General features: G+C 38.4%; 2 protein-coding genes across 2 annotated transcripts; both read left to right on the plus strand.

The window, feature by feature from the left end:
* The first annotated feature begins 1,497 nt into the window (after nt 1-1,497).
* LOC102924415 (olfactory receptor 5B3-like) lies at nt 1,498-2,461 on the plus strand. The gene has a single exon (XM_006996758.3). It carries the CDS (start codon nt 1,501-1,503, stop codon nt 2,443-2,445), a length of 945 nt encoding a protein of 314 aa, XP_006996820.1. The 5' UTR covers nt 1,498-1,500; the 3' UTR covers nt 2,446-2,461.
* A 3,703-nt stretch (nt 2,462-6,164) lies between these two features.
* On the plus strand, nt 6,165-13,969 carry LOC102928104 (olfactory receptor 5B3-like). The gene is made up of 3 exons (XM_076560507.1): nt 6,165-6,517; nt 6,606-6,704; nt 9,181-13,969. Exon 3 carries the CDS (start codon nt 9,207-9,209, stop codon nt 10,149-10,151), a length of 945 nt encoding a protein of 314 aa, XP_076416622.1. The 5' UTR covers nt 6,165-6,517; nt 6,606-6,704; nt 9,181-9,206; the 3' UTR covers nt 10,152-13,969.
* Nucleotides 13,970-27,868: the final 13,899 nt, after the last annotated feature.

Here is a 27,868-nt window from a genome sequence, read left to right on the forward strand (position 1 = left end):
AACGCAGCGCATCCTTCTGCTTCATCCCCACTTAACCCTAGTTACACGTGGTTTCTCCCTACCACTTCTCTCAGCTTGTTGCTGACTCAGTTAATTTTATTTAATCAAACAAATGTAAAATGTCTTTGCATTATTAACAAAAGCAGTAGGAAAAAATGTTAACACATCTTAAAATAATATTCCACAGCACTCTCCAAAACCAAAGTTCTCTGCCTGACGCTGCTAGGTACCTTACTCTTCTTTACTATAATTATCTCTGTGTTTATGGTAACCCTTTCTGCTCCAGTCTTCTCACTAGATCTGCTTGGCATGTGTCTCTCACTGAGTTCACGGAGGAAAGCCCGAAGACTGAGGTGGTCCAGGAAAGATAATGACTCGTTATGAATTGCAACTTGATTTGAATTCAGTTTACACCATTGAACTTGATAACCACTTTCTCTGGGACCAAAGTTTGGCTTGCAAATTAGTTTATTTTTCAACAAGATTGTAACACTCAGGCACTGATGTTCTGTCAACAAAGAAAAAGCACCTGCTATTTAAATTTGTTGAGAAATCAGGGGAACTATGTGCAAACATGTCCATAGGGCAGGACATGGCACTTTGCACACATGGAAGTGTGCCAATGCTTGAGGATGGGAGAAAAGATAAGATGATTGATGCGTTAGTTTCACAAATGTCACATTGAGTAATCCATTCAATTTTCAAAATGGTGCTGCAGCTAGGGTCCATCCGTAAAGAACACTTGCAAAGGACTTGAGTTATGTCACCAGCACCCATACCCGGTGGTTCACAACCACCTGTCACTCCAGCTCCAGACTGAAGACTGAATTCTACAAGCACTTGCGCACACATGCACACCCCTCCAAGGACATATATACATACATAAAAACAAGTCTTGAGAACTACTAAATTTTCAAAACATTAGTTCACAAATATGTAAGACTTAAAAACTGGAATGTGAACTTTGACATTTCATTAAATTGCCTGAATCCCTCTAGAAGCTGATAAACAAATATTTAATCATTGATGGATGTGCTGGAGCACACCTTTAATCCCAGAACCCAGGAGGCAGAAGCAGGCAGATCTCAGGAAGTCTGAGGTCAGCCTGATCTATATGAGTTTCAGGCGATCCACAAGGGTCTATACTGAGACCCTCCCCATTTCTATTATTGTAATTCCCATTACTTTATCTGTATGATAGACATGTGTGGGTGCATGCATGCTGTGGCACTGACATGGCAAAGGACAACTTTCATGTGTTACTCCCCCCCCCCTTTCACAGTGGAATCTGAGGACTGTACTCCAGTCATCTGCCTTGAGAGATGGACTTTTACCCAGCGCACCATCTCACTGGCCCTAGATGTTTTAAGAGTGTTTAGAATCTGTGTTTTTATTATAATGAAATAATACCTGACAGTGGTACAAAGACATTTCAAAGTCTCGGCAATCTCTTTACATTATCTTTCCTACAGGGCATCTCCTAATTTCCAGATAACACTGATGGAGAACAGGACAGAGGCGACAGAGTTCATTCTCCTAGGACTAACCAATGCTCCAGACCTGCAGATCCCTCTGTTTATCATAATCAGCCTTATCTATTTCATCAATGTGGTTGGAAACTTAGGGATGATTGTGCTGATTCTCTGGGACTCTCGACTCCACACTCCCATGTACTGTTTCCTTGCTAACCTGTCTCTGGTGGACATCTTTTACTCCTCAGCTGTCACTCCCACAGTTTTGGCTGGACTTCTTGTAGGGAAAAAAGTTGTTTCTCACAATGCTTGTGTGGCTCAGATGTTCATATTCGCAGCCTTTGTCACTACGGAAGATTTTCTCCTGGCTGCAATGGCCTTTGATCGCTATGCAGCAGTGTGCAAACCCCTGCACTACACCACCATCATGACTCCAACTATGTGTGCATGTCTGACCATGGCCTGCTATGCTGGTGGTTTCCTGAATTCCTTCATCCACACTGGCGACACGTTCAGGCTTTACTTCTGCAAGTCCAATGTGGTCCATCACTTTTTCTGTGATGTTCCAGCAGTCATGGTTCTCTCCTGCTCTGATAGACATGTCAGTGAGATGGTGCTTGTTTATGGAGCAAGCTTTGTTATCTGTTCTGCACTCCTCCTGATTTTGATATCCTACACATTCATCTTCATCACTATCTTCAAGATGCGCTCAGCTGCAGGATACCAGAAAGCTATGTCCACCTGTGTTTCTCACTTTACTGCTGTCTCCATTTTTTATGGGACTCTCATTTTCATGTACTTACAGCCCAGCTCCAGCCACTCCATGGACACTGACAAAACTGTCTCTGTGTTCTACACCATGGTCATCCCCATGCTGAACCCTGTGGTCTACAGCCTGAGGAACAAAGAGGTGAAAAGTGCATTCAAGAAAGTTGTGGAGAAGACAAAATATTCCCTAGGATTTCGAGTGTAGTGTTTTATGGTGCACTGTAATGCAGCTTCAGGGCTCTCAGGTCTTCTCCAGGTACCTAGTGACATTTCCAGTCTACACTGATGTTAGGTGGAATACCCTTCTCTTTTAAATGTTTCTATTTTAGAAAAGGGAGTCAGTGATGTAAATGCAATACCTGTTTTAGAATTGCTAAAGGGAAGTTTAACACATGTTGGTTATATTTTTCTAAACACTCATAGATCATATTGTTTATTTATCATTTCTACATGCCACTATTAGCATACCTATAAAACAAGAGACAAAGAAAAGTCCATGAGAAGTGTCTGCTTGTGACCCACATAGCCCACATGGGCACAGTTACATATAGGTGTAGAAACATACCTATAGTACAGTGACATCCTGCTAGTGTTCTCTTTCATGGGTGTGTGCGCCCATACTCTGCATGCATACATGTATAATGTTTGTATGTGTATGAACACATGTGTGTTCAATTGAGTGTGTGTGTGTGTGTGTGTGTGTGTGTGTGTGTGTGTGTGTGTGTGTGATGGCTGTCTGTCTACCTTATTGACTCGGGATTTCTCAATTAAACCAAGATCTCTTCCATCAGCTTGTCTATCTAGTCAGTTTCCACTGGTGATTCCCTGTTTCCACCCTCCCAGTGCTGGAATTATACACATCATGCCCTCTTGGCGTTTATGCATGTTCTGAGAGTCTAAACTGTGCTCTTCATGTTTGCATGGCATTTGGTTTATCCACAGGATCACTTCCCCAGCTCTACTGTTAGTTTTAAACAAACGTAATTTAAATAACTTATTGGGGGAATAGAATACCACTTTATGATTGTTTCTCTTCAATTGGGGTATGACTACAAGTGATCCTAATGATGTAGGTATATATTCATATACTTGGTATATTTTACTGAGAGAGAGAGAGAGAGAGAGTATTTTAAATGAAATAGTATTTCTGTGTGTCTAAGATATTTTATAGAAGCTTAATTTTTGCCTTATACATTTCAAAGGGAAAATTATGTAGAATATAATGAATGTGGCGTAAAATCAAAGGTATTGTTAATTTATTGTACATAACCATCCACATTTCCACTAATCTAAAAGTGCCCTGGTACATTCATGTTTTCCATGTTTTCTCTCTGGAAGTGCTACTGAGTGCTCAGTGATGCTCATTTATCCCTAATATGGTTGTATCATCTCTTGTCACTCACACAATCTCTTTCCTCACCCCACTCACACTGACCTCCTTGGTGATCTTCTCAAATACAAGAATGTCTCCACTTCAGTGTGCTTGAGCTTGCTGCTACCCTGCATGGAAGTTTCCTTCACTACATTCAGGTCTCTGCTTAAACATATTGAGAACCTTCCCTGACTCCTATATAAGACAGTCTCTTTCCTTCTCATTTACACTGTCCTTCCACTCTGCCTTGTCCTCACAGTACTCGTCAGTACCTCAACTGCAATCTAAATCTAAATGAGAGCGTTAGCTTGATCTATTTTAATTGCACATTATTGCATGATACTCCAATAGAATTTTGACATACTGTAGATACTCCATACATATTTGCTAAATTAATGAATAAATTAACGAAGTTATGCTCAGCTGTATCATGAAATGTTTGGACCATTGATGAAGCACTGATAAACATAGTATAAACCTTATAAACAGATTTTATTGTATATAGACATGCAGTGTATTTGAAAAGGCACAGACTATTTTCTGAATTGTTAAGGCATTTTGGTTTTTATTCTCACTCTACAATTGCAGGTTCCATTTGTGGGCTACTGGATTATTTTCTAAAAATCCCATTTCAAGTGAATCATCTCATTCTTTTGACTTTTAAAAGAAGAATCATGAATGATTTCTGTCTGCCACTGGCAGATAAAAAACAGCTATTGACCATCCAGCATTGTTCTTTTAGGGAGAGGTTTTATTGACTGAATATATGCAAAGGTCTCTAGTTGATTTAGTGTGCATATTTATATGTGTATACACACAGCTGTACATGTTTCTGTATCTCATTATCCTGATGATGTTAAACAAAACACAAACTCATGTTAATATCTGGCTTTAAACCAGCTGTACATTGAATCCACCAGTTACCATTTGTAACTTTCTCCTCTGGTTGCTTAGAAATATGAGAGTCATGATCTCCTATTCATAAATTTATTTATTCATTCATCTTCACTAAATAAATAAAGAAATTCCATAATTGTTTATTGCCATCTTAATGAAAAATGAATTATGTAAAAAAAAGTGTCGCTTTGGATGGAAACACAGAGGAATAATTTTTGCTGTCAATGGAATAATTTCCTTTTTGGATTGTTTATGGCTAGCAAGCTTAAATGGTTGATGAGGATGTTCTTGAATCTTGACACTTTAAGGATTTTTAGTTAATGTATTTTGAGCATTAAAATTTAAGTTATAAAATCAAATTATCTTAAAATGTATATTTCATTTTGTCATTATCAGATAGTTGTTTTAATTTGGTTTTCTTGACTGTTCTAGATAGACCTTCTGGTACATTTGAGCAATCTACTTTGTGCTGATATTACATGAGAGGTTTTCATCCTTTCTCTCTTGAGTGTCGCATTAACTTTGGGGTTTAAGAACTTTTTATCTTATGAAATTCATATATAGCCTTAGCTATCTTTATCACAAAAGAAAACTTTGACAAGTGCTTAGTCAGTTTAGGAAAATGTTTGCTTTTATTTTCTCTTCATTATAGTAATTTGTTTTATCATGTGGTTGACCTACGTAGTGAAGTACCTTTTCACTCCTGGAATGTCGTAGTACTAGTTTGTAACTATATTTAACCTGTGACATATTTATTTTGTTCACATTTTTTTGATAACCATATATGTATATTCAAGAGGGATATTGTCTGTAATTTTCTTTCTTTGATGTTTTGTCCAGCTTTGGTTTCAAGAAATTTTGACTTCACAGAATGAGCTACAAAGTGTTTCCTAGTATTGTTTGTGGTCATAAGAAAAACTTTAGGAAAACAGAAGTCAGGCTAGCTTTGTTTGAAGTCAGCAAACAGTGGAAACAGCTGAGCAAGGCGATGCATGTCTATAATCCCAGCACTGAGAAGGCTAAGGCTGGTCTGGGCTAAAGAGAGACCCTGTCTCAAATCACAAAGAAACAAAAATAATCACAACCAAAACAGCATTAAGTGTTGCTTAACTGAGGGACAAAAAATGTGCCAACTGCTTATAATATAAATGAACAATAGAAAAGGTTCTCTGGCCAAAAAGGCAAAACTACAAATGGACCTCAAGTATAAAAATCTAAGTAAAAATGACCAAAAACAACAATACATTCCTAAGGGTCTGGTTAAAGCCATCAGCACAAGGGTAACTATATCTGTACAAAGAGGTTTTGTGTTTTTAAGGTCTACTATATGACAGAATAGCTGACCCTTCAGGAGCTTGGAAAATTAATGAAGAATGATCATGGGAATGGTAACATGAATATACCTTTGACCAAATTGTGAAGGATATCTACTTAAACATTTATTTATTGGCATCTATAAATTATACATTAACTGGAGAAAAGAGGAAATAATGGGTGATAAAAACATTATGGGTATATTTAAACCATGTATCTTAGATGCAGCAAGAGTTTAATTGCTTTTCATTACAAGGATGAAATGACTTATAGGTGCCCTCACGGGGAACATCCCCAGAGAGCTCAATGTCTCCATAATGCCTGGCTAGCTCATATGCACTGCCCTTTGAAGTTAATCCTGCTGATCCACTTTAGAAGAGCCAGATGGCAAGATGACCATTTTGGTTATCATTCAGGCATCTGAATGTTGATATTTCCCCACACACACTGGTTTTCTTCTGAACTGGAGATTTTGTAGGAATTTTCAGCCATGGTTGAGATAAACACCCAAGATAAAAACTATACTGAACAGGCTCAGAGAAGTGACCAGTTAGCAAGCTCTTCTGTCTGCCTTCTTCCACTTGTGCTCTGCAGACACAACTCTGTGTATTATATGGGAGAGGCAATGCTATAATCTTTCTTTCACAAGTACAGAGGAAGTGAGAGAGCCCTCTATGGACATGGGGAATGCATGGTAATCTCATGGCTGGGGTGTTTGAATGTCTTTTCTCTGGTTTTTGCTGCTTTAGAAAGTTCATCACCTTTTGCTTATTCCGTGCCAGAGAGCCCCTCTGATGGTACCCATGTGTTTCTCCATGGAAGGACTTCTCATTGCAAACACACTGTTCAGAACTGACTGTCAGTCTTCTTCAAGGAGCAAGGTAAGCTTCTATATTCATCATCCACTTTTAGTGAAAAGTCCAGCTCACACAAAAGTAGTATTAGCAGAACCCATATGGGTCATTTGACACAGAGTTCAAGGGCCTGAACCCTTTTCTAAAACACAGGGTTAGGTGTGTCTTGCAAACATTAAAATTCTGTCACTGGAGAGCTGAATGGTGGTTATGAACTATCAGTGCCCTGCTTTCTAAGAGTCCTAGTGAACCAGAGATGAGGCACTGGCTGGTCAGGTAGGGATTTGATTTTATTTAATATCTATTAATGTCTCATTGGAACTTAAAAAATATAAACTAAAATGATGAGTCTTTAAAGTAAAGAAAGGGCTATAACTTAATGAGAAAAAGAATTAATGTTCATTTTAGTGAACCCCACTTAAATCCCATAATCTCATTTTAAATTTAACCACAGGCATTTATCCATAGACCATACATATGAGTAAAAACAACAGCTTTTTGTAAGGATGAAACTACTTAAATATGGAATCATCATTCTTAAACTAGTTGCAGAAAACTAGAATATCACTTAATTTCACAAACAATGAATGGTAAACAAAAAGTGATAATGTGTTTTATTCTCATATAAGCACAATTATATGCCAATGTAACCACACACATACTTCTTCATTATGCTTTTGTGGCATTTTTGTAATACCTAGTATGTATATGTGGTTGTGTGTATTAAGGTTTGCATAAAGCGTTATTAGCTAGGCTTGTCACGTGAGTTGCTGGAAGAGTTTGAAGAAACCTAAGGAGTAGTAGTTGATAGATGCACTTCTCAGGGCTTAAAATTCCAATAAAATGACTTAAAGGTATTGGGTTTATATTAGAAAAGATTCCATCAGAAACTTCAAAAATAGATTTTTCACTAAAATAAGTCATGAGTCTAAATATAATGCACAATCTATGAACTTTCAACTTTTGGTGGTATTTGTGTTTCAATCATGTTAATGGCAGCCCTAAAGAAGCAAAAGAAGGAAAATGAACTAAAGCTGAAGTAGAGATATGTAAGAAAATCTTAAACAAAAGAGTAGCTCATGTGGGTTACACAGAACAATCCATCCAAAAAGCAGAGCATGAGCAATTGGGGTTCACTGGACTGTGGGTAAACAAGGAGATTGGGAAATGAGATTTCCAGTTGTCAACATTCATCCACATCCGATGCCTTACAAGTTGCCACAAACTTTTCTCAGATCTCAAGAAGGGCAGAGTTCCATTCTAATACCTGGTGGTGGTGATGATGATGATGACGATGACGACGACGTTGACGACAGCATCATAGCTAGCAATAATGCAACTCTGCTAAACATCAGTGTTTTGTTCATTTAAGATTAAGTTTTCTGCTTTAATTTAGAAAACAATACCTCAACACAGAACACATTATCACCCTCATTTTGTAGATGTAGAAAATCTGGCTTAGGAGAGTGGGGCCAGGGCCAGTGGTTCTTAGGCTGCAATATAAATCTGGCCTGCAATTCTCCCAAAGCTCTCTACCTGATGCGGCCTGGCACCCTTCCCTCCTTTGTTATGATGTGTGTTTGTAGAAGGCCCCTTTGGCTCTGGTCTTCTCACTAGATCTGCTTGGCATGTGTCTCTCCCTGAGTTCACTGAGGAAAGCCCAAAGACTGAGGTGATCCAGCAAAGACCAATTATGGCTAATCATGAATTGCAACTGATTTAATCTTAGGTTAGACCACTGAACTTGTTAACCTTTTTTTTTTTTTCTGGGGCCAACACTTATCTGGCAAATTAGTTTTATCAACATGTATATAATACTTGGCCTTCGGTGTTCTAAAATCTAAGAGAAAAGTAACCATTGCTCAAATTTGGTCAGATATATGGGAGTATATGTGTAAAAGTCTCTAGAGAGCAGTCCTTTGCACGTTTCACATAAAGAAGTCTGTAAATGCATAGAGATGGGAAATGGTGAACTGGCTGATTTACAACCTTCAGAAATGTTAGGATGGGTAATTCATTGAATTTCCAAAGTATCAGCCCACAAATATGTAAGACTTAAAACTGAAGTGATAACCTCCAAAATTACTTCATTCAATTGACTGAAATCCTTTTGGCAAAAATTTCTAATTTAGCTTATGCTTTACTTATAGAGACTCTTTCATTTTTGTTGGGGTGTGTGTGAATATGGTGTGTGTGTGTGTGTGTGTGTGTGTGTGTGTGTGTGTGTGTGTATTAGTCAGTGTGTAGGGACCAGTGGACACCTCTTGAGACTTGGTTCTTTTCTTTCACACTGTAAGATATGAGTATTGAATTCAGACTATCAGACTTTGTGGCAAGCACTTCAACTAAGTGAGACATCTCATTGGCCCTAGTTACAAAGAAATTTGAAACACTTATTTTTATTATAATGAAATAAGCTCTGCCTTTGGTATCAAGATACATAAATTTCTTGGTAATCTCCTCTGTGCTTAATAAGCTCTCCTTACTTCTCTTTACTATAAAGCATCTCCTGATTCCCAAATAACACTGATGGAGAACAGGACAGAGGTGACAGAGTTCATCCTTCTAGGACTAACCAATGCTCCAGACCTGCAGGCTCCTCTCTTTATCATGTTCATGCTCATCTACTTCATCAACATAGCTGGAAACTTAGGGATGATTGTGCTGATTCTCTGGGACTCACGACTCCACACTCCCATGTACATTTTTCTTGGTAACTTGTCTCTGGTGGACATCTTTTATTCCTCAGCTGTCACTCCAACAGTTGTGGCTGGACTTCTTGTAGGAAATCAAGTCATTTCCTACAATGCTTGTGCTGCCCAGATGTTCTTATTTGTAGTCTTTGCTACAGCAGAAAATTTTCTCCTGGCTGCAATGGCCTATGATCGCTATGCAGCAGTGTGCAAACCCCTGCATTACACCACCATCATGACTCCAACTATGTGTGCATGTCTGACCATGGCCTGCTATGCTGGTGGTTTCCTGAATTCCTCCATCCACACTGGCGACACGTTCAGGCTTTACTTCTGCAAGTCCAACGTGGTCCATCACTTTTTCTGTGATGTTCCAGCAGTCATGGTTCTCTCCTGCTCTGATAGACGCATCAGTGAAATGGTCCTTCTTTATGGAGCAAGCTTTGTTATTTGTTCTGCACTTGTTGTTATTTTGATATCCTACATATTCATCTTCATCACTATCTTCAAGATGCGCTCAGCTGCAGGATACCAGAAAGCTATGTCCACCTGTGTTTCTCACTTTACTGCTGTCTCCATTTTTTATGGGACTCTCATTTTCATGTACTTACAGCCCAGCTCCAGCCACTCCATGGACACTGACAAAATTGTGTCTGTGTTCTATACTATGGTCATCCCCATGCTGAACCCTGTGGTCTACAGCCTGAGGAACAAAGAGGTGAAAAGTGCATTCAAGAAAGTTGTGGAGAAGACAAAATATTCCCTAGGATTTCGAGTGTAGTGTTTTATGGTGTACTGTAATGCAGCTTCAGGGCTCTCAGGTCTTCTCCAGGTACCTAGTGACATTTCCAGTCTACACTGATGTTAGGTGGAATACCCTTCTCTTTTAAATGTTTCTATTTTAGAAAAGGGAGTCAGTGATGTAAATGCAATACCTGTTTTAGAATAGCTAAAGGGAAGTTTAACACATGTTGGTTATATTCTTCTAAACACTCATAGATCATACTGTTTATTTACAATTTCTACATGCCACTATTAGCATACCTGTAAAACAAGAGGCAAAGAAAAGTTCATGAGAAGAAGTGCCTGCTTGTGACCCACATGGGCACACACAGACAGGAATAGAAAAGTATTCAGATATAGATAGAATATTCCTTTTTGGATGTTTTGTTTTTGTTGACTTTTCTTTCATCTGTGTGGTATATGTGTTTGTATATATGCATGTTTGCATATATGTGGGCATGTGTGCGGATGATAGTATACCTGTGGAGACCAGAGGATGGGAGTCTTTCTCAATGGTTCTCCACATTATTCATTGTGGCAGGCAAGTGAACACAGACCTGGCAGAATAGCTAATCAAGCTAGCAACCTTTCTCTGGAATTCTACCTCAGTCTTCTGAGTGCTGGTATTATAGATGTGCCCCTGTGTTCTCAGTGCTGGTATTACAGATGGGCCCCTATGCTCTCCTAGTGTTTATGAGAATTCCAACTCTGGTCCTCATGCCTGCATGGCAAGTGATTTATCCTCTGATCCATTCCAGCCCCACTGATAGTAACCAATAAAAATAAGTTAAGATAATATACTGGGGTGTTGGAATATCACTTATGATTGTTTTTCTTTAGTTGAATAACTATTCTAATTCATCTAAGTGATACAGGTTTAAACACGTGTGTCAATATTTTTGGTGTATTTTATTAAGAGAGAGATATCTAAAGTATTTTATACAGTTTTAGCTTTTTTCTTTTTCTTTATTCTTTTTTCATACAATTCATCTCAACTGCAGTCTCCTTTCCTTCCAGTTCCCCCCACTTTCCCTCTCCTTCAGAGCCACTGCTCTTCTGTTTCCCTTCAGAAAAGGGCAGGCCTCCCAGTGATATCAACCATACATGGCATAACAAGATTCAATAAGACTAGGGATAAACCCTCATATCAAGGCTGGATGAGGCAAATCAGTAGGAGGAATGTGGTTCCATGAGCAGGCAAAAGAGTCAGAGACACTCCTAGTCCCACTGTTAGGAGTCCCACAGGAACCTCAAGCTAAACAACCACAGTGTGTATGAAGAGGGTCTAGAGCAACCCATGCAGGCTCCATGACTGCCACCTCAGTGTTTGTGAAGCCCTATGAACCTTGCTTGGTTGATTCTGCGGGCTATGTTCTCCTGGTGTAATCCACCCCTCTGGCTCCTACAATCCGTCCTCTCCCTCTTACAAAGGGTTCTACAAGCTTTACCTAGTGTTTAGTTATGGGTCTTTGCATCTACTCCCATCAGTTGCTGGAGGAAGCCTCTCAGATGACAATTGGGCTAGGCACTGATGGATCAATATAACAGAATATCATTAGGAATCATTTCACTGACTTTTTGTTGTTGTGTTGTTTTTGTCAATCATGTTCGGTTCTACTCTTGATCTCTGTGGTGGATTGAAAGAAAATGGCCCCCAACAGGCTCATAGAGAGTGGCATTATTAGGAGGTATGGCCTTATTGGAGTAGGTGTGGCTTTGTTGGAGGAAATGTATCACCAGGGGTAGGCTTTGAGGTCTTAAATGCTTAAGCCAAGTTTAGTATGACATTCACTTCCTGCTGCCTGTGATTCAGTGTAGAACTCTCAGCTCCTTCTACAGCACCATGTCTGTCTGCATGCCGACATTCTTCCCACCATGATGATACTAGACTAAACCTCTGAAACTGCGAGCCAGCCCTAATTAAATGTTTCCTTTATAAGAGTTGCCATGGTCATAGTGTCTCTTCACAGCAATAAAATCCTAAGTAAGTATCTGAGCCTTCCTGTTTCTGGATCCTGACCCTGAAGGCTGAATTAGGCATGGGCTTCCTCTTGTGGCTTGGCTTGTTGGCCACACCCACAAGTTCTGAGCCACCACTGCCCCAGCACATCTTGCAGGCAGAACAGATTGTGGGTAGATGGTTTTGTGGCTGGGTTGGTGTTCCAGTCCCACCACTGAGAGCCTAGTGTGGTTACAGAAAATGGCCATTTCAGGCTTCATATCCTCCATTATGAGGAATCCTTGCTAAGGCTACCCTTATAGTTTCAAGGAAGTTTCCACATCACTTCCTAAATACCCCTCTATTTCAGTACTCTCTCCCTCTGCTCCTCCCTCCCTCACCTGATCCCTCCTATTCCTGTGTCTATTCACCCCAAGTCCACCTGCAAAATCTATTCTATATCCCCTTCCCAGGTTAAATTCTCTATTAATGAAGCTAATTTATAGAGATTTGTTATATTATAAATTTCAAAAGGGAAAATTATGCAATGTATAATGAAAGTGGAGTGAGAACAAAGGGATTGTCCATTTATTGTAACTACCCACACATGTACTGCTTTAAAAGTGCCCTGGCACATTCATGTTTTCTATGTATTCTTTCTGTAAGTGCTTCTGCATGCTCAGTGATGCTCATTTATCCCTAATATGGTTGTATCATCTCTTGTTACTCACACAATCTCTCCCCTCGCTCTACTACACTGATCTCCTTGATGATCTTCTCAATTACAAGAATGTCTTCACCTCAGTGTGCTTGAGCTTGCTGCTGCCCTGCATGGAAGTTTCCTTCACTACATTCAGGTCTCTGCTTAAACATATTGAGAACCTTCCCTGACTCCTATATAAGGCAGTCACTTTCCTTCGCATTTACACTGTCCTTCCACTCTGCCTTGTTCTCACAGTACTCGTCAGTACCTCAACTGCAATCTAAATCTAAATGAGAGTGTTAGCTTGATCTGTTTTAATTACATGTGCCTTCTTGTTACCCATGCTTGGCACTGCTAATGTGGCCAAGAAGCTGAGACTATATAGGTCATGGACCTAGAAAGAAAGCATTATTATTCTACTAAAGGAGCACAGCAATAAAATGATTCCTAATGACATATTGCTATACCCATAGATCAGTACCTTGCTCAACCCTCATCAGAAGAGCTTCTTCTTGTAGTAGATGAGAACTTATGGGGACCCACAATTGGACAATGCACAGAGTATGAGAGACTTACAGTGCTTACTCCTAAAGGGGACATCATCAAATCCCTCCTCTCAAGGCTCAGGAATCTATGTAGTGGAGGAGGAATAAAGATTGCAAGAGCCGGAGGTGATGGGTAACTTTCAGACACAACAGGACTGAATCAGTACATATAAATCAACAGAGTCTGTGGTGGCATGCACAAGGACTGCACATGTTCAAGTCAGATGAGGTCCCAGCACCAAGAGAAGGGAAGTGGACATGGGCTCCCTACCCCAACAAATAAGCTATTTGCAATTGATACCCACTGTAAGGAAAACATACATTTTCTTCAATGGAGTCTCATTGGATATATTAACCACTTATCAAGGCGTTTCGTATACCCATTAGTAGTTGGCCAACACTAAATAAATTCAATGGTATTTTTGTAGACTTTTTGTCTCATTTTGCTCTGTTTTGAGCATTTTTTCTTATTGGTCTTTTGGTTGTATATTTGAGTCCTGTTTTGTGCTTATGTTGTTTTGTGTGTTGTGCTGAGATGGGAAGAGAACATAAAGTTTGTTAGGTAGAGAGAATCTGGAAAGCATAGGGGTAGGGGAAAACATCATCAAAACATATTGTCTGATTTTTTTAAAATAAAAAGCAATAAAAATAAAAATTAATGCTTTTTAGGCATGTTTTCATAGAGATTGATTTGTGAGATATATGGTTTATATTTGACATTTATATTCTTTGCATATGGATACTCAACTCTGATAGCAGAGTTTGTATTTTCAGCAAACTCTATAATTTTGTCTCAGTCTGTTTGCACCACTATAGCAGAATACCAAAGATAGTAATTTATAATTAACAGAAATTTCTTTCCTCATAGTTCTGGAGGCTGTAAAGTTCAAGATTAAAACGCCAAAGTTTGGGGAGGGATTTTATCCTGAATCATTCACGGCTGAAAGACAAAGTGGGAGCAAGAAAATCCCAATGATTTGAATCATTTGAGCTTATAATTCTGTCCCTTAAACAAACAAAGTGAAACAAAAAATCGTTTCTTTGATCCATTTCATTTATTTTCCTTTAAGTTGGTATTTTCAAACATCCCATTTTTTAACAGCATGGATTATTTCTTCTGCTTGATCTGTTCTCCTGTAACTGTTTTCCATTACATTTTAAATTTTAATTATTGTGTTTCAGCTTCAGATTTGTTTGATTTAAAAATGTTTTTATTTCAGTATGTCTTTACCTATTTTCACTTTGGGCCAATTATTGTATTTCTACCTTATTCGAAGTTTTATTGTTTTCTAAAGGTTCTTCGAACATCCTTAAAGCAGACGTTTTGAATTCCTTGTCAGCATCTCACACATCTCACTCTCCTTATAAGTCACTACTGCTTTATTTTGGCTGTGTTGATGGCTTACTTCCTGGATTGTCCTTCATCATTTGCTATCTGTAGATTTGAAGAAGTAAAGACTTACTTCAATCTTTAGAAAATGGACTTCTCTGGTAGTGCAAGCCTGTCTGGGGATCTGAACAGCCTGGTGTAGACTCTGCACCTCAGGGTCCCCAGTGACTGTTACAGCACCCTGATGCTGCCATATTATGAAATTGGCGGTGTAATGGATGCAATCTAGAGCCACTGAAGATATTGCTATGCTGAGGCACACACAAACCCTGGAAGCTTTAGGTCACTGAGGACTGCCTGTTGCTGATATTTTGTTAGGAACAAAAAATTACAGCAGGTGGCCAGCAGTGATGTGAACTGAAGATGATTGTGTCTGCCTCACAGAGACTATGAGTTCCCACCTGATGCCAGGGAAGAGTAGACAGTGGAAAGGTGATTAAGACTACTGTAGAGCACTGGAACTGGTTCCTGCATCTGTGATGAGGGACCAATGATACAGTCCTGTCTTCCTCCTTTGCCCTTAAACTTTGGGACTTCTGGTAATCATTGCTTTACTTTTGGATCATTTTTATTAAAGATACATTTCACTGGGGCTGGAGAGATGGCTCAGTTATTAAGAGCACTTGCTGATCTTGCAGAGGACCTAGGTTTAGTTCCCCGCACCCACATGATGGCTCACAATCATCTGTAACTCCAATAAAAGGGTATCTGATATCCTCTTCTGGTCTCCTGCTGGTACCCAGGCACAGCACACACATAGTATACACACACATTTACACACACACACACACACACACACACACACACACACACACACACACACGAAGGCAAAACACTCATAAACAGAAAATAAAAATATAATTTTAAAAATACATATTTTATTTTGCTTCTTGTGTTTATGAGAGGACATAAAGGTACACAAACATATGCACATATGCCTGTTGCTAGAGAATTTCTCTCCAGCTCCTACCAAACCCCACCAGTCCCAGAGCCTGCTTATAAAATAAACACACTGACTCTTATATTATTTAAACGGCTTGGCCATTAGCTCAGGCCTACCATTGTCTAGTTCTTACTCTTATACTCAGCCCATTTCTGTTAATCTATATGTTGCCATGTGTTTCATGGCTTTACCTGTTGCCTCTACATGATGCTCCCTGAAAGGCAGCTGGTGTCTTCTTCCCCTGTCTTCCTCTCCTTTTCTTTTCTCCTCTCTGTTAGTCCCACCTATACTTTCTGTCTGGCTACTGGCCAATTAGGGTTTTATTTATACAGAGCAATATCCACAGCACTTCCCCTTTTCTTTTTTTTCAAAAAGGTTTTAACTTTAACATAGTAAAATTACATACCACAAAGCAATTATTAAGCAAGAATTACAGTTACAATATTAAAGAAGATATCCTATCTATCTTTTATTTGTGAATCTAAGGTTTTATATCTAACCCATCTTTTATCATAACTGAGGAAATTATAACTATCTAGTCTTCAACCACATCAAAGACCTCAGAAGGATATAATAGTAACTGAGAAATGGGAGAAGGATGCAAGCAACTTTTGGGAGTCTTGCAGGGTAGACAGAGACAGCTGGCCACCTGGACAGTCATCCAAACTTCTCTTGTAAAGTTGGGGCATCTGTCTTTAGACCACAGGCCTAGAGTCTCTCAGTCACTTTTTTCTGTGTCCTGTAGAATGTCTGGCAGTTTCCTCTGCAAAGCAGGAACCTGAAGGACCATTTTGCCAAGCAAAGTTCAATGGTCACCTTCCTATGGGTTCTGCATGTCCAGTCAATCAAGCAATCCAGGCAAGAACAGTTTCTTGCCCAAATGGCTATTTTTGCCAAGGCGAAGATAAACTCCATATGGAGTGTCTTCGATGCCCATCCTCTTCTCTGAAGTAAATCAGTGATGCCAGGAGCAGTCATGTATCACTGTCCAGAAAGTCTAAATTTTTAAAACATTTTAAATGCCATATTTTGTAGGTCTTTGAAGTGTTTGAAGATTACCTATCTATCTGAAATATATCTCTGTATTCCTAGAAGACTTAACTAACATGGCTACAAATATGATTATCATAGATGACTAATTATTAATCTATTTCTTAATTATCCATTACAATTTTAAATGAGTTGCATAAACATAATACCTCAAACAAGAATAGAAATATATATACAGTATAACAAAATTAAGTTTAAACTTGTATCAATAAACTAAAATCTATAGCAATGTAAAACATTTTAAACAAGTTGTTACTCTTTAAAAGTAGGTTCATTAATCTACCCTTTCATCCTATCATAGCTAAACTATCCCCTTTTCTTCTTTAGAAAGAGATTGTATTTATAATCAACCTGCTTTAAGTAAAAATATTGGTTTTTCTCTGTCCCACACCATATGCCCACAGAGGCCAGAATACGGTGTGAGATTCCCTGGAGCTGGAGCTACAGGTGATTGTGAACTGTCTAATATGGGTGCTAGGAACCAAATTCAGGACCTGTACAAGGCAGCGAGGGCTGTTAATCACTGAACGATCTTTTCAGCTCCTCGACTGTCATTTTTGCTTCCACATAGGAAACAATACACACTCTTTCTGTGCCTCTGATTTCACCTAATGTATGTCAGTTCTATCCAGTTTGCTGAAAATGACCAGATTTCATTCTTAATTTTGGTGGAAAAATAATCCATCATAGGATGTGCAAGATTTTCTCTATTAATTCTTTTGTTAGCAGGCCCCTAAGTTGATTCCATATCTCTACTAATGGGAACAATATTGTAATAAAGATGGGAGTGCGGGCATCTCTTTGAAACATTGATTTTTAAATATCTTTTGTATATGTATATCCAAAATGGAATAGCTGGATTGTATCATAGACCCATTTTTAAGTTTTTTTGATGGACCTCTATACTGTTATCACAGTGGCTGTATGGATTTACATTTTCACTAACAGTGTATAAGAGTTCTTTCCCCTATACATGTTCATCAGCATTTATCTTTACTTTATTTGATAATAGATATGATTACAGTAAGAATCTATATCCCTAGGGTTTTGATTTGCATTTCCCTGACACCCATTCATGTTGAGATTTTTCTGATATTATTGTCCATTGTAGTTCATCTATCAAGAAATGTCTATTTAGGTCATTTAGCAGTTTTTAAAAGTTTTGTTTGGCATCTATTTATTTATTTGTGTATGCGCATGTGTGTACCACAACACATGTGTGGAAGTCAGAGGACAAGTGGAAGAAGCCGGTTTTCTCCTTCTATTATGTGTGTCCTGGGTGTCTGACTCAGGTCAGCAGGCTTGGAAGCAAGCCCCTCTACCCACTGAGCCACCTCACCATCCCAACACGTAGTTATTTTTAATTGAACTTTTTGTTGCTAAGTTTTTTGTTTGGTTTGGTTTGGTTTTTGAGACAGGGTTTCTCTGTGTAGCCCTGACTGTTCTGGAGCTCTCTCTGTAGAACAGGCTGACCTCAAACTCACAGAGATCTACTGGCCTCTGCCTCCTGAGTATGGGGATTGAAGGCATGTGCCACCACCACCCTGCCTTGTTGTTAAGTTTTTGTGTCCCTATATATTCTAGATATTAATTACTTATTGTATTAATGGATTTTAAATGTTTTCTCCAACTCAACATGTGAAACTTTGCTCAGATTATTTTTTGTTGTTGTTGTGCGTATGTGCTTTAGTTGGGTATGATTTCTTTGTTTTTATTTTTGTGATCACATACAAAACATTATTATGGATAGCACTGTTCAAAGTCACTTATATTCTTTCCTCTAATAGTTTAGTTACTTAAAATTTTATTTTCAGGGTTTGTTTGTTTGTTTGTTTGTTTCATTTTGGCTTGATTTTCATATAGGTTGAGAAATAGGAGTCAATTTTTGGCCTTTTGCATAATATATCCAGTATTCCAGAAGCACTTCCTGAAGAGGCCAGGGTGTGGGGTGGGGGTGGGGTGGGGGTGGGGATTCAGTAATCATTTGGCAGAAGGTGTGTAAATTTATTCTTGGATCACTACAGTGATTTTTTTTTCTTTAAATCTAGGCTTGCTCTGTACTCAGTCTTCCCACCTCCACCTCTCAAATGCTGAGGTGTACTGTACGTCAGCTGAAGTGCCATGCTGTTCAGATCACTATAGTTCTGTAGTATACTAAACTCTCTCTGCATGGTTTTTTTCCTTTCTATATATGTATTTTTGCTGGTGAGGTTTCTTGGGGATAGCATGTTGTTTATTTGTTTTTTTGTTAAGCCAGTCTTTTCACTGGGGAAATTTAATTTCCAATCAAGGTTAATGTTAATTTATGAAAACTTACTCTGACCATTTCATTTGGGTGTTTATTTTTTCTTCACTCATATATTACATCCTGACTAAATTTCCCCTCCTTCTTCATCTCCCAACCCTTCTCCCCACCTCCCCTTTTCCCCAGATCCATTCTTCCTCTGTTTCCCTTCAAAAAAGTACAGGCCTCCCAGAGATATCAACCTATCAAGGCATAGCAAGTTACAATAAAACTAGGCTCAGATGCTCATGTCAAGGCTGGACAAGGCATCCCAGTAGGAGTAAAAGGGTCCCAAAAGCAGGAAAAGAGTAAGAGATTGTCCTAGAACCCAGGCCCTGGGACACAGCCATTCCCAGGAAAACTTCTCCAACACTGTTCCAGTTGCCAGCCAGCAGGGAAAACTCCTGTGGGCAGGTCCCCACCACCAAAACCCCCCATCAGACCCTACAATCTATAAGACTCATGCCATACCCCAGTACCCATCCACCTGTGACCCTAGTAACTTCCTGAGACAAGGAAGCTGCCAGCTCTCATTGGACCAAGAGTAGCTTCCTGAGACACAGAATCTTCCAGCTCTCATTGGACCAAAAGAGGCTTCCTGAGACACAGAATCCATCAGCTCTAACAGGACCAAGAGCCCTGATAAGACCAAGAGGCACTCCCTGAACCACAGAATCAGCTAGCTTGGCTTGGACTAAGAGCACCTTCCGGAGATACAGAATCTGCCAACTCCAATTAACTAAGAGCTAAGATTGGACCCAGAGGAGCCCCCTGAGACACAGACACAGCAAGCACAGGTTGGACCAACAGCAGCTCGCTCAGACACAGGCACTTCTTGCATCTATTGAAGGAAAAGATGGATAGACACCAGTGTAAAAATATATACAACAACATAAAGAGCAATGTGGCATCACCAGAACCTAGCCCTTCTACAACAGCAAGACCTGAACGACACAATGTAGAAGAAGCAGAAGATAGCTACCTTTAAAATAACTTCATGAAGATGCTAGAAGACTTTAAAGAAAAAATGAAAAATTCTCATAAAGAAATTGAGGGAAAACAAACAAAAATTGGAAGAAATCGATAAATCCCTTAAAGAAAGCCAAGAAAACCATGAAAAAGCAATTAAACATGTGAAGGAAACAGTTCAAGACATGAAAAGTGAAATAGAAACAATGAAGAAGACACAAACAAAGAGAATGCTGGTAATTGAAAATCTGAGTAAACGAACAGGAAACACAGACACAAGCATAACCAACAGAATGCAAGAGATGGAAGAGAGAATCTCTGGTGTAGAGGATACAATAGAGGAAATAGATTTATTGGTCAAAGAAAACACCAAAGCCAAAAATGTCATAGCACAAATGTCCAGGAAATCTGGGACACCATGAAAAGACCAAACCTAAGAATAATAGGGATAGAAGAAAGAGGAGAATACCAACTCAAAGGCACAGAAAATATATTCAACAAAATCATAGAAGAAAACTTTCCCAACTTAAAGAAGGAAATACCTATGAAGCTACAATAAGCTTATAGAATACCAAATAGACTAGACCCCCCCAAAAAAAGTTTCCTTGCCAGGTAATAATTAAACCACTAAGCATACAGAATAAAGAAAGAATATTAAGAGCAGCAAAGGGAAAAGGCCAAGTGACTTATAAAGGCAGACCCATCAGAATAACACCTGATTCCTCAATGGAGACTGTGAAAGCTAGAAGGTCCTAGACAGATGTAATGCAGACACCAAGAGACCTTGGATGCCAGCCTAGACTAATCTACCCAGCAAAACTTTCAATCACCATAGAAGGAGTGAAAAAGATATTCCAAGACAAAAACAGATTTAAACAATACCTATCCATAAATCCAGCCCTGCAGAAAGTACTAGAAGGAAAATTCCAACCTAAGGAAGTCAGATACATCCACGAAAACACAGGCAATAGATAACCCCACAGCAGTAAACCCCAGAGAAGAGAAGTACAAACACACTACCACCAAAAGATAACAGGAACTAACAATCACTGGTCACTAATATCCCGTAATATCAATGGACTTGATTCACCTACAAAAAGACACAGGCTAACAGAATGGATATGAAAGCAGGACACATCCTTCTAGTGCATACAAGAAACACACCTTAACTTCAAAGACAGACACTACCTCAGAGTAAAAGGCTGGGGAAAGACTTTCCAATCAAATGGACTTAAGAAATAAGCTGGTGGAGCTATTCTAATATCTAAGAAAATATACTTCAAACTAAAATCAATCAAAAGGGATCAAGAAAGACATTACACACTCATCACAGTAAAGATCCACCAAGATGAAGTTTCAATTCTAAACAGTTATGCCCCAAATACAAAGGCACCCACATATATAAAAGAAACATTACTAAAGCTTAAATCACACAACAAACCCCACACATTAATAGTGGGAGACTTTAACACCCCATTCTCACCACTGGACAGATCTGCCAGCTCAAAGCTAAACAGAGATATAATGGACCTAATAAATGTTATGACCCAAATGGACTTAATCCGTATCTACAGAGTATTCCACCCTAACAAAAAAAAAAGAATATACCTTCTTCTCAGTACCTCATGGAACCTTCTCTAAAATTGACCACATACTCAGTCACAAAGCAAATCTCAACAGATACAAAATTTGGAAGAACCTCCTGTATTCTATTGGACCACCATAGCTTAAAGTTAGATTTCAACAACAACAAAAATTACAGGAAGTGCTATGGATATCGCTTTGTATAAATAAAATGCTGATTGGCCAGTAGCCAGGCAGGAAGTATAGGCAGGACAAGCAGAGAAGAGAATTCTGGGAACAGGAAGGCTGAGGCAGGGAGACACTGCCAGCCACTGCCATGAGTACCAACATGTAAGATACTGGTAAGCTACAGCCACGTGGCAACGTATAGATTTATAGAAATGTGTTAATTTAACATGTAATAACTAGATAGCTAGAAGCCTGAGCCATTAGGCCAAACAGTTTAAATAATATAAAAGTCTGTGTGTTTATTTTATAAGTGGGCTGCAGGACTGCTGGGGCTTGGTGGGAGCTGGAGAGAAACTCTCCAGCTACAAGAAAGCCTACAATCTCATGGAAACTGAATAATGTTCAACTGAATGACTAATGAGTCAAGGAAGAAATAAATAAAGAAATTAAAGACTTCCTAGAATTCAATGAAAACTACTACATACTCAAACTTATGGGACACTATGAAAGCAGTGCTAAGAGGAAAATTCATAGCACTAAATGCCCACATAAAGAAGTTGGAGAAATCTCACAGTGACTTAACAACACACCTAAAAGCTTTAGAACAAAAAGAAGCAAACTCACCCAGGAGGAATAGACACTAGAAAATAATCAAATTGAGAGCTGAAATCAATAAGATAGAAACAAAGAGAAGAATACAAAGAATCAATGAAACAAAGAGTTGATTCCTTGAGAAAATCAAGAAGATAGACAAGACCTTATCCAAACTAATCAAAAGGCAGAGAGAGAGAGAGAGAGAGAGAGAGAGAGAGAGAGAGAGAGAGAGAGAGAGAGAGAGAGAATCCAAATTAACAAAATCAGAAATGAAAAGAGAGACATAACAACAGACAACAAGGAAATCCAGAGAATCATCAGGTCATACTGTTTCTGCTAAGATCTTCTTTTAGTCAAATTTGAGGTTCTTTAGTGTGATCTGGTACATTTTCTTGCTCTTTACCTTGGGCTTTTGATAGGTTGACTTTGATACTCACTGCAGAGACCTCTTCTGACAAATCTACCTGGAGTCCATTGGCCTTCTTCAATCAGAAAAATGATATTCTTCACTTCCCTCAGCCATCAAACTTTCACTATTATTTCATTTTATAGGATTCCTATATTTTTCCCTTGTCTATGTGTGTAAGACCTGGAAATTAGAAATACTTGATGATGTCCACAAATTTTGGAGACTATCTTTGATTTTTTGTTTTGTTTCTTAGCTTGTTATCCATCTGATTCAGAAATTTCTGTCTTCAAGGTAAGAAATTATTTTTTTCTTAGTTTTGTCTCTTGTTAAAATTCTCAGTTGTAGAGAAACCCTGTCTCAAAAAGCCAAAAAAAATAATAATAAAAATAAAAAATAAAAATTCTCAGTTGTATTTTTTAAAGTTTAATTTACTGAGCTCTTCATTTCCAAAATTTTCTGTTAGGTTATTTTTCACAATGCTGCCCTTGATGAATGTCCCATTCATATTTTTAGTTGTTTTTATGAAACTTCTTGCCTATGTTCTTTAAAAAAATATATATCATTGAGAATTATTAGAATACTCATTTGAATTCTTTTTGTTTGTTTGTTTTGTTTTTCATGACAGGGTTTTTCTGTGTGGTTTTGGTGCCTGTCCTAGAGCTTGCTCTGTAGACCAGGCTGACCTCAAACTCACAGAGATCTGCTTGGCTCTGCCTCTGGAGTGCTGGGATTAAAGTCATGTGCCACCACCACCCAGCTTCATTTGAGTTCTTTATCAAGTATTTCATCAATATATTTTCCTTTTGAGCTTGACTAGAGAGTTAATGCTTTCCTTTGAATGAGTATTCTACCTTTCTTCTTCATATTCTTTCATGTCCTGTGCTAAGATTTTCATATCTGGTGGATCAGTGTTCTCTACCAATTTTGTAGGGTAGGTTTCATAACCTTTCTTTTTTTTTTCAAAAAAAATATGTCTTGGTATTTGTGGAAGGCTCTGTGATATTTGGTTCCATTCTCTATGTACCTTTTCAGCTGTGACCAACAGCTTTCTTTGGGTTCAGTGTAATTGGCAGTAGAGTCAGAGAACTCAATGTCTAAGCATAAAGACAATCTAGCAGCCCAGATAGGAGTGATGCACATACAGCAAGGTGGCTAGAGTATGGCTTCACAAGCAGTGGTTCATGGAGAAAGACGGCACTGAGAGCATGGACATCCATTTTCAGTCCCAAGAATACTGTGTGTCACAAATACCATCCATGTGGGAGGACAACAAAGTGAGTTCACATCTGCCCTCAAACCTAGCATTGGCATGAGTTTAGATTTGGGGTTGGGGCAGTACAAAGATAGAGAAAACAGTGATTGAGAGTAGAATGAGTATCAGTTTTAAATATCATTTGGTAATGAAGAAAACAATGGCATAGTTTACTCCATAAAATGGCCACATGGAAAATAAATTTCAAATGTCATGACATTAATAGCTTTGTTTGGCAATGTATAAACTAACATAATGTAGACAAAATTCTAAATGGTCTTATTAATAAGAAACACAGAGCCAAATACAGAGTTAAAAGCCCAAGAGATCAGAGCACTAGCAAATAGCCTTTAGTTTACCATTCACTGCCGTCCTTCCCCTGAGAGAGAGCTTTGTATCCCCATAAGATACAGTGCCCTCATCCAGCAGGATATAGTATGAGAAGCTACACCCAAATTTCCAAATGTACCAAGCTGGCTTTGGAGATGAAGTTGGCTCACTCCTTCTCTAAACCCAAGCATATTGCTAAAAGAAAAGGTTGAGAGATTTTTTTTTCTGTCCCATATCAGAAGAGCCCTCTGGTGTGGGACAGAGCAAAACCAATATTTTTATTTAAAGCAGGTTGATTATAAATGTGATCTCTTTCTAAAGAAGAAAAGGAGATATAGATATGATAGGATAAATAGTTTTACATTGCTATGGATTTTAGTTTATACAAGTTTAAACTTAATTTTGTTATACTGCATATACATATACATATACATACATACATACATATGTATATACTCTTGTTTGAGGTATTATGTTTATGTAACTTATTTAAATTGTAATGGATAATTAAGAAATACAGATTTATAATTAGTCTTCTATGATAGTCAAACTTGTAGTCATGTTAGTTAAGTTTTCTAGGTATACATAGATATATTCCAGATAGATAAGTAAGTAATCTTCAAACACTTCAAAGACCTACAGAATACAGCATTCAAAATGTTTTAAAAATTTAGACTTTCTGGACAGTGAGACATGTCTGCTCCTGGCATCACCCATTTACTTCAGAGAAGAGGATGGGCATCCATACGGAGTTTATCTTCTTGGCAAAAATAGCCATTTGGGCAAGAAACTGTTCTTGCCTGGATTGCTTGATCCACTGGACATGCAGGACCCATAGGAAGGTGACCATTGAACTTTGCTTGGCAAAATGGTCCTTCAGGTTCCTGTTTCACAGAGAAACTGCCAGACATTCTACAGGACACAGAAAAGTGACTGAGAGACTCTAGGCCTGTGGGCTGAAGACAGATGCCCCAACTTTCCAAAGGAACTTTGGATAACTGTTCAGGCTGCCAGCTGTCTCTATCCTCTCTTGAAAGACTCTTGAAAGTTGCTTGTGTCCTTCTCCCATTTCTCAGGTAATATTATATCATTCTGTGGTCTTTGATGTAGTTGAAGATTAGATAGTTATAATTTCCTTAGTTATGATAAAAGATAGATATGAAACCTTAGACTCACAAATATAGGATAGATAGACTATCTTCCTTAATTTCCCCAAATACAAATAGACTAGATATTATAACTATAATTCTTGCTTGATAATTGTTTTATTATATGTAATTTTACTATGTTAAAGATTAAAACCTTCCCTTTTGAAAAAAGAGAAGGGGAAGTGCTGTGGATGGTATGAATGTGTTGCTCTGATTGACTGATAAATAAAATGCTGATTAGCCAGAAGCCAGGCAGGAAATTATAGGCAGGACAAGCAGAGATGAGAATTCTGGGGACAGGAAGGCTGAGTAAGGAGACACTGCCATCTGCCACCATGAGTAGCAACATGTAAGGTACTGATTGGTAAGGCACAAGCCATGTGGCAAGGTATAGATGAATAGAAATGGGTTAATTTAAGATATAAGAACTAGATAACAAGAAGCCTACCATGGCCATACAGTTTGTAAGTAATATAAGCCTCTGAGTGATTATTTTATAAGTGGGCTACAGGACTGTGGGGGCTTGGTGGGACCCGGACAGAAGCTCTCCAGCTACAACATAATTCTTCCTAGGTGTTGTAGCTACACTATATACATGCTTTATTTCCCTAATTTGATTATGTGTTCATAGATCACAGAATTGTATGTATTGTGGTTTAGTCTAAATTCATGATTACAAATTTTTTGGCTAGAGTAAGGATATTAGCTAGAGTCTTAACAGAAAAGCAGAAGTTGTTTATTGAGATTTGATCCTAAACAATAATGCGTGTGACTTAAAAAAAGTCACTATAAGTTTGGATATTCTGTCTGATAAAGGAGATGAAGTACATATAAGAAGCCATTTGGGGAGGGAAAATGGATTTAACGTGGGAGAGAACACATACTTACCAGAACCAAGGGAAACTGTCAGTTTTTTTCTAACTCTTGCTTTGGTGGTGTGGGTGTCCTTCTAGGCTCGAACACAAGGCTGAGCATACACAGTTTGTCAGTGAGACAGAGAAGCTGATAGCAGACCTGGGGACTTGCCAGCCTATGCATTATCTTGTTTCAAGAGGTAAGTAAAAACAAACAAACAAAAAACAAAAATTAGCTACTACTTCAATTCTGTCTCTAAACCTCCATAAAACAAATCTCGCTTACTACCCACCTTAGGTGGAAGTGTACAAGGAAGAAAATTCCAGGATGTGTTTTGTAGCTGAAGTTTTCCTGGTCCTGCATGGCTCTTGCAGCCCTGCAGTCCCTCAGCCGCTCAGCCCCAAATAAATACACACACAGAATTATATTATTTTAAAACTATGGCCATGGCAGGCTTCTTGCTCGCTAGCACTTAGATCTTAAATTAACCCATTTCTATAAATCTATACTTTGCCACGTGGCTTGTGGCTTACCAGTATCTTTACATCTTGCTTCTCATGGTGGCAGCTGGCAGCGTCTCCTCTGCTCTTTTCTCCTTCCTCCTCTCTAGTTAGAATGTCCTGCCTAATCTCATTCTGCCTTACCATTGGACAGCTTTATTTATCAACCAATCTGAGCAACACATATTCACAGCATACAGAATGACGTCACCCATCAGTGTTCTTCCAAGCTGAGTAGATACATCACAAATCCCCCCATATAAGTTTTTAATAAGTCAATTAAAATTATTTTATGTAAAAATTAAATCATAAAATTTATAGCAAATTATACCAACAATAACTAATTGTTGCTATGAGGTTGGGGTATGGCTCTATTCTAATATGTGCATCAGCATGTTAAGCCCCAGATTTAATTGCCAGTATCAAAAAATATTGTTGTTATGATTAAATATTTGATTTAGCAATGGCATAAACTTCTTTAAAAGAATACAATGAAGTTGTTTTGAAAGGTAAGAAATAAAAGTTCCTTTTTTTGATAAAAAAAACTAACAAAAATTTTAATCAACAAATAAATGGATGGATGAATATGAGTAGATTGTTAATCAGGTTCAAGGATAATTGTGAGCTTATCTTACAATAAAGCTGCATTAAATGTTTTTTTAAAAGTTAAAGCAACTTCCAGATTTAAAAACTGAGTTATCTTATTAAGAAGGTTGTTGAAAGATGGGGGAATGAGGAACTATTACAATTTGGAGAGAGGAGACTTTTACTAGGGAGACACCTCAGAACACAAGAGCTGCAAACATTTGAAAGAAAGGCATTAGGTACATTTGTGTTTCATGTAGAAATAAGCACTTATCTGCTTGCTAGTGTTGGCTCTGGCTGAGGGCAGGTCAAAGGTCACTAGACCTTAAGTTTGGTCGTTAGTTAATAGGAACTTGGTTTTGATGGATCAGTGAAGTTGAACAGTACAGTTAATCATTTAAGGACCAGAATTGCAGGATAGTGTTTATATTAGAGGACTTTAACCGTAATTTCAACCTGTTCTTGGC

This window comes from Peromyscus maniculatus, chromosome 1, assembly GCF_049852395.1.
Source record: "Peromyscus maniculatus bairdii isolate BWxNUB_F1_BW_parent chromosome 1, HU_Pman_BW_mat_3.1, whole genome shotgun sequence".
Taxonomy (NCBI): Eukaryota; Metazoa; Chordata; class Mammalia; order Rodentia; family Cricetidae; genus Peromyscus; species Peromyscus maniculatus.